The sequence below is a fragment of the Nerophis lumbriciformis genome, linkage group LG03 (assembly GCF_033978685.3).
Source record: "Nerophis lumbriciformis linkage group LG03, RoL_Nlum_v2.1, whole genome shotgun sequence".
Taxonomy (NCBI): Eukaryota; Metazoa; Chordata; class Actinopteri; order Syngnathiformes; family Syngnathidae; genus Nerophis; species Nerophis lumbriciformis.
Genome location: NC_084550.2, coordinates 41,964,581 through 41,980,524, shown reverse-complemented (window position 1 = coordinate 41,980,524; position 15,944 = coordinate 41,964,581). Strand labels below are relative to the sequence as shown.

The 15,944-nt window shown below is 35.8% G+C and overlaps 1 protein-coding gene across 1 annotated transcript in view; it reads right to left on the bottom strand.

Annotated features, from left to right (window-relative positions):
• Positions 1-15,944, bottom strand: part of kif5ab (kinesin family member 5A, b) — a 459,246-nt gene that overhangs the window by 134,178 nt on the left and 309,124 nt on the right. The window contains exons 17-18 of the mRNA XM_061937764.2: positions 14,576-14,693; positions 528-589 (exon numbers count right to left, since the gene is read on the bottom strand). Coding sequence (XP_061793748.2) covers positions 528-589; positions 14,576-14,693 — 180 coding nt within the window. The remainder of the gene's footprint in view (positions 1-527; positions 590-14,575; positions 14,694-15,944) is intronic.

Below are 15,944 nucleotides of genomic sequence, written 5' to 3'. Positions count from 1 at the left end.
TGTTGCACGCATACATGTGTGATGTATCATGTTGTATGCATGCAAGCGTGATGCATCATGTTGTAAGCATGCATGTGTGATGCATCATCTTGTATGCATGCATGTGTGATGCATCATGTTGTATGCATGCATGTGTGATGTATCATGTTGTATGCATGCATGCGTGATGCATCATGTTGTAAGCATGCATGTGTGTTGTATCATTTGTATGCATGCATGTTATGAATATGAATCCATTGAAAAAAAATGTCAATAGTTATTTGGTTGATAAATTGTAAAAGTTTTCTCTTCGTGGCATGGGATTTGTAAACAATGTCTGGTTTACTTTTTGGGTATCATGATTATTTTTATATTGAAAATAAATGCAATTTGGTTTCTAGGCCACTTTTCATTAGTAATGATGGCCGATCAGGTCGTTATAAAAAATAAAAAAAAGTAGTGAGAGTAACAAACTAGTGCAGACACTGCAGTAGCTGATGTAAAAGATGGCCAATGAATGGGTCATGTTCACTTGTTGCCATGGTTACCTGGATGTCACAGGGTTCCTGGACTGAGTGATTCTCCCTCCTGACCAACTGTGAAAAGGCCTCTGCAACAAACACACAATATGCTTTGTTGGTTGATACAGCTCAGAGCTTTGCCGTAAATTACAAGCGTGTTGGAGATATTTGCTGGTATACATAAAGTATATGTATGTTTTTTAATTAGCAAAAAAAGATGGCATTTGCAAAGTCATAGTATTACAATTCCCCTCAATGTACTTGTTTATGTACACATTATACATGTACATCGTCTCTCACCAATAGCCCGCAGCTTACCTGTAACCATAACGAGGGTAAGCGGTAAAGAAAATGGATGTGTAATAATGTACCAGTTTAGTGGGTTCTGCTCTAATAAAAGCTGAGCCAACAGGTGGTGACACCAATAAAATGATTAAGTGATTATAACAGGAGTTTGCATGTTCTCCCCGTGACTGCGTGGGTTCCCTCCGGGTACTCCGGCTTCCTCCCACCTCCAAAGACATGCACCTGGGGATAGGCCCCTCCCACCTCCAAATATATGCACCTGGGGATAGGCCCCTCCCACCTCCAAAGACATGCACCTGGGGATAGGTTGATTGACACCACTAAATGGTCCTTAGTGTGTGAATGTGAGTGTGAATGTTGTCTGTCTGTGTTGGTCCTGTGATGAGGTGGCGACTTGTCCACTTGGGACGGCGTGGCGCGGTTGGGAGAGTGGCCGTGGCAGCAACCTGAGGGTTCCTGGTTTGATCCACCACCTTCTACCAACCTCGTCACGTCCGTTTTGTCCTTGAGCAAGACACTTCACCCTTGCTCCTGATGGGTCGTGGTTAGGGCCTTGCATGGCAGCTCCCGCCATCAGTGTGTGAATGTGTGTGTGAATGGGTGAATGTGGAAATAGTGTCAAAGTGCTTTTAGCACCTTGAAGGTAGAAAAGCGCTATACAAGTATAACTTATTTACCATTTACTTCATAGGCTCAAGCACCCATAGACGCCGATCTATATTTCTGCCAGTGGGAGCTCAGTGTGTGCGTGTACTAGTGTTGTCCCGATACCAATATTTTGGTACCGGTACCAAAAGTATTTCGGTACTTTTTGGTACTTTTCTAAACAAAGGGGACCACAAAAAATGTCATTATTGGCTTTATTTTAACAAAAAAATCTTAGTGTACATTACATATGTTTATTATTGCAATTTAGTCCTTAAATAAAATAGTGAACATACTAGACAGATTGTCTTTTAGTAGTAAGTAAACAAAAAAGACTCCTAATTAGTCTGCTGACGTATGCAGTAACATATTGTGTCATTTATCTACCTATTATTTTGTCAACATTATTAAGGACAAGTGGTAGCAAATGAATTATTAATCTACTTGTTCATTTACTGTTAATATCTGCTTATTTTCTGTTCCAACATGTTCCATCTACACTTCTGTTAAAATGTAATAATCACTTATTCTTCTGTTGTTTGATACTTTACATTAGTTTTGGATGATACGACAAATTTGGGTATCAATCCGACACCAAGTAGTTACAGGATCATACATTGGTCATATTCAAAGTCCTCATGTGTCCAAGGACATGTTTGAAAAATATCGATGTAATCATAGTAGTATCGACTAGATATGCTATTGTACGTGGTATCATTACAGTGGATGTTAGGTGTAGATCCACCAATGGCGTTTGTTCATATTGTAGTGTTCCGGAAGAGTTGGTGCTGCAAAGAATTCTAGGAATTTGTTCTGTAGTGTTAATGTTGTGTTGCGGTGCAAATATTCTTCCAAAATGTGTTTGTCGTCGTTGTTTAGTGTGGTTTCACTATATGGCACATGTTTATGACAGTGTTGTTTAGTGTGGCTTCACTATATGGCACATGTTTATGACAGTGTTGTTTAGTGTGGTTTCACTATATGGCACGTTTTTATGACAGTGTTGTTTAGTGTGGTTTCACTATATGGCACATGTTTATGACAGTGTTGTTTAGTGTGGTTTCACTATATGGCACATGTTTATGACAGTGTTGTTTAGTGTGGTTTTACTATATGGCACATGTTTATGACAGTGTTGTTTAGTGTGGTTTCACTATATGGCACATGTTTATGACAATGTTGTTTAGTGTGGTTTCACTGTATGGCACATGTTTATGACAGTGTTGTTTAGTGTGGTTTCACTATATGGCACATGTTTATGACAGTGTTGTTTAGTGTGGTTTCACTATATAGCACATGTTTATGACAGTGTTGTTTAGTGTGGTTTCACTATATGGCACATGTTTATGACAGTGTTGTTTAGTGTGGTTTCACTATATGGCACATGTTTATGACAGTGTTGTTTAGTGTGGTTTCACTATATAGCACATGTTTATGACAGTGTTGTTTAGTGTGGTTTCACTATATGGCACATGTTTATGACAGTGTTGTTTAGTGTGGTTTCACTGTATGGCACATGTTTATGACGGTGTTGTTTAGTGTGGTTTCACTATATGGCACATGTTTATAACAGTGTTGTTTAGTGGGGTTTCACTATATGGCACATTTTTATGACAGTGTTGTTTAGTGTTGTTTCACTATATGGCACATGTTTATGACACGGTTGTTTAGTGTGGTTTCACTATATGGCACATGTTTATGACGGTGTTGTTTAGTGTGGTTTCACTATATGGCACATGTTTATGACAGTGTTGTTTAGTGTGGTTTCACTATATGGTACATGTTTATGATAGTGTTGTTTAGTGTGGTTTCACTATATGGCACATGTTTATGACAGTGTTGTTTAGTGTGGTTTCACTATATAGCACATGTTTATGACAGTGTTGTTTAGTGTGGTTTCACTATATGGCACATTTTTATGACAGTGTTGTTTAATGTGGTTTCACTATATGGCACATAATTATGACAGTGTTGTTTAGTGTGGTTTCACTATATAGCACATGTTTATGACAGTGTTGTTTAGTGTGGTTTCACTATATGGCACATGTTTATGACAATGTTTAGTGTGGTTTCACTATATGGCACATGTTTATGACGGTGTTGTTTAGTGTGGTTTCACTATATGGCACATGTTTATAACAGTGTTGTTTAGTGGGGTTTCACTATATGGCACATTTTTATGACAGTGTTGTTTAGTGTGGTTTCACTATATGGCACATGTTTATGACACGGTTGTTTAGTGTGGTTTCACTATATGGCACATGTTTATGACGGTGTTGTTTAGTGTGGTTTCACTATATGGCACATTTTTATGACAGTGTTGTTTAATGTGGTTTCACTATATGGCACATGTTTATGACAGTGTTGTTTAGTGTGGTTTCACTATATGGCACATGTTTATGACAGTGTTGTTTAGTGTGGTTTCACTATATGGCACTTGTTTATGACAGTGTTGTTTAGTGAGGTTTCACTATATGGCACATATTTATGACAGTGTTGTTTAGTGTGGTTTCACTATATAGCACATGTTTATGACAGTGTTGTTAAGTGTGGTTTCACTATATAGCACATGTTTATGACAGTGTTGTTTAGTGTGGTTTCACTATATACCATATGTTTATGACAGTGTTGTTTAGTGTGGTTTCACTATATGGCACATTTTTATGACAGTGTTGTTTAGTGTGGTTTCACTATATGGCACACGTTTATGACAGTGTTGTTTAGTGTGGTTTCACTATGAAGCTGTAATAGCTGCAAAAGGTGGACCCACATCATATTGAACCCTATGGGTTAGGAATGGGATGGCACTTCAAGGTCATATGTGAGTCAAGGCAGGTGGCCAAATACTTTTGGCAAGATAGTGTACTTGAAAGTAAACATACTTGAGTTAAAGGACATGTGAAGATTTGAAAAAAACTATGCAAAATTGTCATTTATTTCCACGGCTGGTACTTATCAACATGAAGCAGGTGACTTTGAGATATGTTCCTGCAGGCTGGGTTTAGTAGTGAAGCACATATTGACTGACCTGACCTAAAATCCACAGCTGGCTTCATGTGGCTTTCTCGTGGCCTCCGGCATGTTCCTGTCAATACTTCTCACATGGCCTGTGAACGGGAACTATTCATGTATTGATCCGGTCCTGTTCCGTTGTTTAAAGCTTTGTTTTATACAATAAAAAAATAAAAAAACTCCACTGTAGTGAAACTTTTGTAAGCATGAACTGGCTTCCTCTCGTTGCAGCTCAGTTGTTCCTTACATTATTTGTTTCCCGATGATTTTGTCGTGACATTATGTTATCTAATTGCTTTGTGAGTACGGATGTCACACTTTGTGCTTTAAACCATTCTTTAAAAAGCTGCCGACTTGGACTAGATTTACTCGCCCTCTTTATGTGCTTTTCCTTCTTTATTAACCTCGCATTTACTCTCCTTCTTGACAGATATTGATAACATCCTCCCTCTCCTAGGAGTGTAAATGTGTATTTTCAAGCACAACCTGTGCCTGCAGCAACTGAGATGCATTATAATAGGGGCCATCGCTCGTGCATGTTAATGCAACCTACCCGTTTGGCCAAAACATTAGGTACACCTGCAAAGTCTAATAAGATAGTATTTCAATGTTTGTTTTAGTTTATGTGGCAGATTTTTTGTGACATTTTCCTGTGTTTGAACTCATTAAGTTGGGCAGGTGTATGATTCAGGCCCAAATAACTCACATCCTAGCTACATTTTAGACAGCAAATGACACAAATAGTAGAAAAAAAACGGATTATAGCTACATTTTAATGTTGTATCATATTCTAATGTTATTAAATCGTAATAAACTGTATTCTAATTGCATTGTATTTTCATTTAATTAGGTACACCTGCAAAGTCTAATAAGATAGCATTTGTTTTAGTTTATGGTTTTTGTGGCTGATTTTTTGTGACATTTTCCTGTGTTTGATCTTACTAAGTTGGGCAGGTGTATGATTCAGGCCCAAATAACTCATATCCTGGCTACATTTTAGACAGCAAATGACACAAATAGTAGAAAAAAAACAGATTATAGCTACATTTTGATGTTGTATCATATTCTAAATGTATTAAATCGTAATAAACTGTATTATAATTGCATTATATTTTCATTTAATTACGTACACCTGCAAAGTCTAATGAGATAGTAATTGTTTTAGTTTATGGTTTTTGTGGCAGATTTTTTGTAACATTTTCTTGTGTTTGGTCTCATTAAATTGGGCAGGTGTATGATTCAGGCCCAAATAACTCATATCCTGGCTACATTTTAGACGGCAAATGTCGCAAATAGTAGAAAAAAAAAACAGATTATAGCTACATTTTGATGTTGTATCATAATAAAATAAAAATGACTAATGATCTACTGCTAACGATGGATTCTGATGCGTCATCTATGTTGCTGCTTCTTGATCTTAGCGCTGCTTTCGATACCGTCGATCATAATATTTTATTAGAGCGTATCAAAACACGTATTGGTATGTCAGACTTAGCTTTGTCGTGGTTTAACTCTTATCTTACTGACAGGATGCAATGCGTCTCCCATAATAATGTGACCTCGGACTATGTTAAGGTAACGTGCGGAGTTCCTCAGGGTTCGGTTCTTGGCCCTGCACTCTTTAGTATTTACATGCTGCCGCTAGGCGACATCATACGCAAATACGGTGTTAGCTTTCATTGTTATGCTGATGACACCCAACTCTACATGCCCCTAAAGCTGACCAACACGCCGGATTGTAGTCAGCTGGAGGCGTGTCTTAATGAAATTAAACAATGGATGTCCGCTAACTTCTTGCAACTCAACGCCAAGAAAACGGAAATGCTGATTATCGGTCCTGCTAAACACCGACATTTATTTAATAATACCACCTTAACATTTGACAACCAAACAATTACACAAGGCGAATCAGTAAAGAATCTGGGTATTATCTTCGACCCAACTCTCTCGTTTGAATCACACATTAAGAGTGTTACTAAAACGGCCTTCTTTCATCTCCGTAATATCGCTAAAATCCGTTCTATTTTATCCACTAGCGACGCTGAGATCATTATTCATGCGTTCGTTACGTCTCGTCTCGACTACTGTAACGTATTATTTTCGGGTCTCCCTATGTCTAGCATTAAAAAATTACAGTTGGTACAAAATGCGGCTGCTAGACTTTTGGCAAGAACAAGAAAGTTTGATCATATTACGCCTATACTGGCTCACCTGCACTGGCTTCCTGTGCACTTAAGATGTGACTTTAAGGTTTTACTACTTACGTATAAAATACTACACGGTCTAGCTCCGTCCTATCTTGTCGATTGCATTGTACCATATGTCCCGGCAAGAAATCTGCGTTCAAAGAACTCCGGCTTATTAGTGATTCCCAGAGCCCAAAAAAAGTCTGCGGGCTATAGAGCGTTTTCTATTCGGGCTCCAGTACTATGGAATGCCCTCCCGGTAACAATTAGAGATGCTACCTCAGTAGAAGCATTTAAGTCCCATCTTAAAACTCATTTGTATACTCTAGCCTTTAAATAGCCCCCCTGTTAGACCAGTTGATCTGCCGTTTCTTTTCTTTTCTCCTCTGCTCCCCTTTTCCTTGAGGGGGGGGGGGGGGGGGGGGGGGGGGCACAGGTCCGGTGGCCATGGATGAAGTGCTGGCTGTCCAGAGTCGGGACCCGGGGTGGACCGCTCGCCTGTGCATCGGCTGGGAACATCTCTGCGCTGCTGACCCGTCTCCGCTCGGGATGGTGTCCTGCTGGCCCCACTATGGACTGGACTCTTACTATTATGTTGGATCCACTATGGACTGGACTCTCACAATATTATGTCAGACCCACTCGACATCCATTGCTTTCGGTCTCCCCTAGAGGGGGGGGGGTTACCCACATATGCGGTCCTCTCCAAGGTTTCTCATAGTCATTCATATCGACGTCCCACTGGGGTGAGTTTTTCCTTGCCCTTATGTGGGCTTTGTACCGAGGATGTCGTTGTGGCTTGTGCAGCCCTTTGAGACACTTGTGATTTAGGGCTATATAAATAAAGATTGATTGATTGATAATCAAATTTTATTAAATGGTAATAAACTGTATTATAATTGCATTATATTTTCATTTAATAGGTTACACCTGCAAAGTCTAATAAGATAGTATTTGTTTTAGTTTATGGTTTTTGTGGCCGATTTTTTGTGACATTTTCCTGTGTTTGATCTCATTAAATTGGGCAGGTGTATGATTCAGGTCCAAATAACTCATATCCTGGTTACATTTTAGACGGCAAATGTCTCAAATAGTAGAAAAAAAAACATACTATAGCTACATTTTGATGTTGTATCATATTCAAATTTTATTAAATCGTATTAAACTGTATTCTAATTGCATTATATTTTCATTTAATTAGGTACACCTGCAAAGTCTAATAAGATAGTATTTGTTTTAGTTTATGGTTTTTGTGGCAGATTTTTTGTGACATTTTCCTGTGTTTGATCTCATTAAATTGGGCAGGTGTATGATTCAGGCCCAAATAACTCATATCCTGGCTATATTTTAAACGGCAAATGTCGCAAATAGTAGAAAAAAAAAACAGATTACAGCTACATTTTGATGTCGTATCATAATAAAATGTTATTAAATCGTATTAAACTGTACTCTAATTGCATTATATTTTCATTTAATTAGGCACATGTGCAAATTCTAGTATTTGTTTTAGTTTATGGTGTTTGTGGCAGATTTTTTGTGACATTTTCCTGTGTTTGATCTCATTAAATTGGGCAGGTGTATGATTCAGGTCCAAATAACTCATATCCTGGCTACATTTTAGATGGCAAATGACACAAATAGTAGAAATAAAACAGATTATAGCTACATTTTGATGTTGTTTCATATTCTCATTTTATTAAATCGTATTAAACTGTATTCTAATTGCATTATATTTTCATTTAATTAGGTACACCTGCAAAGTCTAATAAGATAGTATTACAATGTTTGTTTTAATGGCAGATTTTTTGTGACATTTTCCTGTGTTTGATCTCATTAAATTGGGCAGGTGTATGATTCAGGCCCAAATAACTCATATCCTGGCTACATTTTAGACGGCAAATGTCGCAAATAGTAGAAGAAAAACAGATTATAGCTACATTTTGATGTTGTATCATATTTTAATTTTATTAAATCGTAATAAACTGTATTATAATTGCATTGTATTTTCATTTAATTAAGTACACCTGCAAAGTCTAATAAGATACTTTTTTGTGACATTTTCCTGTGTTTGATCTCATTAAATTGGGCAGGTGTATGATTCAGGTCCAAATAACTCATATCCTGGTTACATTTTAGACGGCAAATGTCTCAAATAGTAGAAAAAAAAACATACTATAGCTACATTTTGATGTTGTATCATATTCAAATTTTATTAAATCGTATTAAACTGTATTCTAATTGCATTATATTTTTCATTTAATTAGGTACACCTGCAAAGTCTAATAAGATAGTATTTGTTTTAGTTTATGGTATTTGTGGCAGATTTTTTGTGACATTTTCCTGCGTTTGATCTCATTAAATTGGGCAGGTGTATGATTCAGGCCCAAATAACTCATATCCTGACTATATTTTAAACGGCAAATGTCGCAAATAGTAGAAAAAAAAAACAGATTACAGCTACATTTTGATGTCGTAATCATATTAAAATGTTATTAAATCGTATTAAACTGTACTCTAATTGCATTATATTTTCATTTAATTAGGCACACGTGCAAAGTCTAGTATTTGTTTTAGTTTATGGTTTTTGTGGCAGATTTTTTGTGACATTTTCCTGTGTTTGATCTCATTAAATTGGGCAGGTGTATGATTCAGGCCCAAATAACTCATATCCTGGCTACATTTTAGATGGCAAATGACACAAATAGTAGAAATAAAACAGATTATAGCTACATTTTGATGTTGTTTCATATTCTCATTTTATTAAATCGTATTAAACTGTATTCTAATTGCATTATATTTTCATTTAATTAGGTACACCTGCAAAGTCTAATAAGATAGTATTACAATGTTTGTTTTAATGGCAGATTTTTTGTGACATTTTCCAGTGTTTGATCTCATTAAATTAGGCAGGTGTATGATTCAGGCCCAAATAACTCATATCCTGGCTACATTTTAGACGGCAAATGACACAAATAGTAGAAAAAAAAACAAATTATAGCTACATTTTGAGGTTGTATAATATTCTAATTTTATTAAATCGTATTAAACTGTATTCTAATTGCACGATATTTTCATTTAATTAGGTACACCTGCAAAGTCTAATAAGATAATATTTTTTTTAGTTTATGGTTTTTGTGGCAGATTTTTTTGTGACATTTTCCTGTGTTTGATCTCATTAAATTGGGCAGGTGTATGATTCAGGCCAAAATAACTCATATCCTGGCTACAATTTAGACGGCAAATGACACAATAGTAGAAAAAAACAGATTATAACTACATTTTGATGTTGTATCATATTCTCATTTTATTAAATCATATTAAACGGTATTCTAATTGCACTATATTTTCATGTAATTAGGTACACCTGCAAAGTCTTGTAAGATAGTATTTCAATGTTTGTTTTAGTGGCAGATTGTTTGTGACATTTTCTTGTGTTTGATCTCATTAAATTGGGCAGGTGTATGATTCAGGCCCAAATAACTCATATCCTGGCTACATTTTAGACGGCAAATGTCTCAAATAGTAGAAAAAAACCATATTATAGCTACATTTTGATGTTGTATCATATTCAAATTTTATTAAATCATATTACACCGTACACTAATTGCATTATATTTGCATTTATTCAGGCACACGTGCAAAGTCTAGTATTTGTTTTAGTTTATGGTTTTTGTGGCAGATTTTTTTGTGACATTTCCGTGTGTTTGATCTCATTAAATTGGGCAGGTGTATGATTCAGGCCCAAATAACTCATATCCTGGCTACATTTTAGATGGCAAATGACACAAATAGTAGAAAAAAAACAGATTATAGCTACATTTTGATGTTGTTTCATATTCTCATTTTATTAAATCGTATTAAACTGTATTTTAATTGCATTATATTTTCATTTAATTAGGTACACCTGCAAAGTCTAATGAGATAGTATTTCAATGTTTGTTTTAATGGCAGATTGTTTGTGACATTTTCCTGTGTTTGATCTCATTAAATTGGGCAGGTGTATGATTCAGGCCCAAATAACTCATACTGGCTACATTTTAGACGGCAAATGTCGCAAATAGTAGAAAAAAACATATTATAGCTACATTTTGATGTTGTATCATATTTTAATTTTATTAAATCGTAATAAACTGTATTATAATTGCATTGTATTTTCATTTAATTAAGTACACCTGCAAAGTCTAATAAGATACTTTTTTGTGACATTTTCCTGTGTTTGATCTCATTAAATTGGGCAGGTGTATGATTCAGGCCCAAATAACTCATATCCTGGCTACATTTTAGACGGCAAATGTCTCAAATAGTAGAAAAAAAACATATAATAGCTACATTTTGATGTTGTATCATATTCAAATTTTATTAAATCATATTACACCGTAGTCTAATTGCATTATATTTGCATTTATTTAGGCACACGTGCAAAGTCTAGTATTTGTTTTAGTTTATAGTTTTTGTGGCAGATTTTTTTGTGACATTTCCGTGTGTTTGATCTCATTAAATTGGGCAGGTGTATGTTTCAGGCCCAAATAACTCATATCCTGGCTACATTTTAGACGGCAAATGACACAAATAGTAGAAAAAAAACAGATTATAGCCACATTTTGATGTTGTATCATATTCTCATTTTATTAAATCGTATTAAACTGTATTTTAATTGCATTATATTTTCATTTAATTAGGTACACCTGCAAAGTCTAATGAGATAGTATTTCAATGTTTGTTTTAATGGCAGATTTTTTGTGACATTTTAAATAATAAATGGTAAATAAATGGGTTGTACTTGTATAGCGCTTTTCTACCTTCAAGGTACTCAAAGCGCTTTGACACTACTTCCACATTTACCCATTCACACACACATTCACACACTGATGGAGGGAGCTGCCATGCAAGGCGCTAACCAGCACCCATCAGGAGCAAGGGTGAAGTGTCTTGCTCAGGACACAACGGACATGACGAGGTTGGTACTAGGTGGGGATTGAACCAGGGACCCTCGGGTCGCGCACGGCCATTCTTCCACTGCGCAACGCCGTCACATTTTCCTGTGTTTGATCTCATTAAATTGGGCAGGTGTATGATTCAGGCCCAAATAACTCATATCCTGGCTATATTTTAGACGGCAAATGTCGCAAATAGTAGAAAAAAAACAGATCATAGCTACATTTTGATGTTGTATCATATTTTAATTTTATTAAATCGTAATAAACGGTATTATAATTGCATTGTATTTTCATTTAATTAAGTACACCTGCAAAGTCTAATAAGATACTTTTTTGTGACATTTTCCTGTGTTTGATCTCATTAAATTGGGCAGGTGTATGATTCAGGCCCAAATAACTCATATCGTGGCTACATTTTAGACGACAAATGACACAAATAGTACAAAAAAAAACAGATTATAGCTACATTTTGATGTTGTATCATATTCTCATTTTATTAAATCGTATTAAACTGTATTCTAATTGCACTATAGTTTCATTTAATTAGGTACACCTGCAAAGTCTAATAAGATAGTATTTCAATGTTTGTTTTAATGGCAGATTTTTTGTGACATTTTCCTGTGTTTGATCTCATTAAATTGGGCAGGTGTATGATTCAGGCCCAAATAACTCATATCCTGGCTACATTTTAGACGGCAAATGACACAAATAGTAGAAACAAAAAACAGATTATAGCTACTTTTGATGTTGTATCATATTCTAATTTTATTAAATCGTATTAAACTGTATTGTAATTGCATTATATTTTCATTTAATGTATTTGATTATAATTAAAAAATTAAAATAAAATGATAAATGGGTTGTACTTATATAGCGCTTTTCTACCTTCAAGGTACTCAAAGCGCTTTGACACTACTTCCACATTTACCCATTCACACATACATTCACACACTGATGGAGGGAGCTGCCATGCAAGGCGCTACCAGCACCCATCAGGAGCAAGGGTGAAGTGTCTTGCTCAGGACACAACGGACATGACGAGGTTGGTACTAGGTGGGGATTGAACCAGGGACCCTCGGGTCGCGCACGGCCACTCTCCCACTGCGCCACGCCGTCCCAAATAAAGTGAAAGAGTATTTTATTTCATGCATCCATCCATTTTTCTACCACTCGTCCTTCTCAGGGTCGCTGGAGCCTATCCAGCCACTTCATCACAGGGCCAACACACATTAATTTATTTGAAAATGTATGGTATAGTAAGGCTGCTAAAAAAAAAAAAAAAAAAAAATCCTAATTGCAGTTATTTGTTCTGAATCAAATACAATTCATAATTTTCAAGACTCAATTAAAAAAATATATATTAAAAACATGTTAACCTAATACAAAAACATATTTTTTAAATATTTTTTAAAGAATATATATATTTACCCACACACACACACACACACACACACACACACACACACACACACACACACACACACACACACACACACACACACACCTACATACAGTCACGGTCAAAAGTTTACATACACTTGTAAAGAACATAATGTCATGGCTGTCTTGAGTTTCCAATCATTTTTACAGCTCTTATTTGTTTGTGATAGAGTGATTGGAGCACATACTTGTTGGTCACAAAAAACATTCATAAAGTTTGGTTCTTTTATGAATTTATTATGGGTCTACTGAAAATGTGAGCAAATGTGCTGGGTCAAAAGTATACGTACAGCAATGTTAATATTTGCTTACATGTCCCTTGGCAAGTTTCACTGCAATAAGGCGCTTTTGGTAGCCATCTACAAGCTTCTGGCTGAATTTTTGACCACTCCTCTTGACAAAATGTATGCAGTTCAGCTAATTGTGTTGGTTTTCTGACATGGACTTGTTTCTTCAGCATTGTCCAGATGTTTAAGTCAGGCCTTAATTCTAACCTGATTTAGCCATTCTTTTACCACGTTTGATGTGTGTTTGGGGTCATTGTCCTGTTGGAACACCCAACTGCGCCCAAGACCCAACCTCCGGGCTGATGATTTTAGGTTGTCCTGAAGAATTTGGAGGTAATCCTCCTTTTTCATTGTCCCATTTAAAGCACCAGTTCCATTGGTAGCAAAACAGGCCCAGAGCATAATACTACCACCACCATGCTTTGACTGTAGGAATGGTGTTGCTGGGATTAAAAGGCCTCACCTTTTCTCCTCCAAACATATTGCTGGGTATTGTGGCCGAACAGCTCAATTTTTGTTTCATCTGACCACAGATTTTTCCTCCAGAAGGCCTTATCTTTGTCAATGTGATGTTTTTGTGACCAACAAACAAGGATGTGCTCCAATAACTCTATCACAAAAAAATAAGAGTTGTAGAAATTATTGGAAATTTAAGACAGCCATGACATTATGTTCTTTACAAGTGTATGTAAACTTGACTGTATATATACATATGCTACATAAACACACACACACACACACACACTACGTCATACATCAGCTTTTGTAACCTGCAACTTGTTTTAAAAAGTTATTATTATTATATATATTGTGTCCATCCCTTCAGTACAGTTAACCTCTTTTTTATGCATTAACTGGTTGAATTTTGAATTCAAATGCATTTTTATGAGTTGAATATGTATTTCAGCTGTAAATAACACACACAATTGGGAGGAAAAAAAGGCTGAAAGAAGTTATGCTTTCATAAAAATTGCTCATTTCATTTTCTCTATACTGGAATATTCAATGTTCCAAAAGTATAGTTATTCAAAATGTTCTACATTATCCTTCCATTGGATCAAATGAAACATGTTTTTCAAAATTGTCCTCTAAAATTATCAAAATGGTGCAAACTTTGTCTGACTCTGGCTGACACAACTTCTTACGATCGCTTTTTCCAGATAAAAAAATAAACATTCACTTCAGTTCTTGACATTGTGTGTTGTCACCCCTGGATGGTTTTATGTAATAATCATACATGCCACGTTTACACATTGCTCTACCTCCAACTTGGACTTTGTCCAGCTCGTCTGCCAGAGAGTCGTAGCTTTCCTCCAACTGTCTCCTCTTCCTCTCCATGTTGTGTGTGTACTCGCTGAGCGAGCAGATCTTGGCCTCGTGCTTGAAAAAAGAGCAGATCAGGAAAAAAAAACATTAAATAGAGAACAATTGGAAGTAGTGTTGTAACTAAGGATGTCCGATAATGTCTTTTTGCCGATATCCCGATATTGTCCAACTCTTTAATTACCGATACCGATATCAACCGATATATGCAGTCGTGGAATTAACACATTATTATGCCTAATTTGGACAACCAGGTATGGTGAAGATAAAGTCCTTTTTTTAAAAATTAATAAAATAAAATAAGATAAATAAATTAAAAACGTTTTCTTGAATAAAAAATAAAGTAAAACAATATAAAAACAGTTACATTGAAACTAATAATTAATGAAAATTATTAAAATTAACTGTTAAAGGTTAGTACTATTAGTGGACCAGCAGCACACACAATCATGTGTGCTTACGGACTGTATCCCTTGCAGACTGTATTGATATATATTGATATATAATGTAGGAACCAGAATATTAATAACAGAAAGAAACAACCCTTTTGTGTGAATGAGTGTGAATGAGTGTAAATGGGGGAGGAAGGTTTGTTGGGTTGGTGCACTAATTGTAAGTGTATCTTGTGTTTTTTATGTTGATTTAATAAAAAATAAAAAATAAAAAATAAAAAAACACGATACCGATATTAAAAAAAAACGATACCGATAATTTCCGATATTACATTTTAGCGCATTTATCGGACAGCTCTAGTTGTAACGATACCAATATTTTGGTACCGGTACTGAAATTATGTCGATACTTTTCGGTACTTTTCAAAATAAAGGGCACCACAAAAAAATGTCATTATTGGCTTTATTTTAACAAAAAATCTTAGGGTACATTAAACATATGTTTATTATTGCAGGTAAGTCCTTAAATAAAATAGTGAACATTAGATTTTTAGATTTAGATTTAGATTTATTGGTCCCCTTGGGTACATTTAAACAATATGTATATATTACACATCACACAAAAAATAAAAAAATAAAAATAACAAAAAGACATCATACATGACCAACACACATTTACAGGCTTGTCGGACGGGTCGGCCGGGCCTGCTGTTAAGGGCGGCTATAGCTGCAGGAATTAGGCTTTTCCTGAGGCGAGCCCTCCGGAATTTGATAGTTCTGTACCTGCGCCCTGATGGTAGTGGGATGATGTATTGGTGTAGTGGGTGAGTGATATCCTGGACTATTGTTTTTGCCAGTCGGGTGATGGACCTGTGGTTTAAGTCTGAAATGTTGGGTGTGGGAACATACTGGACAA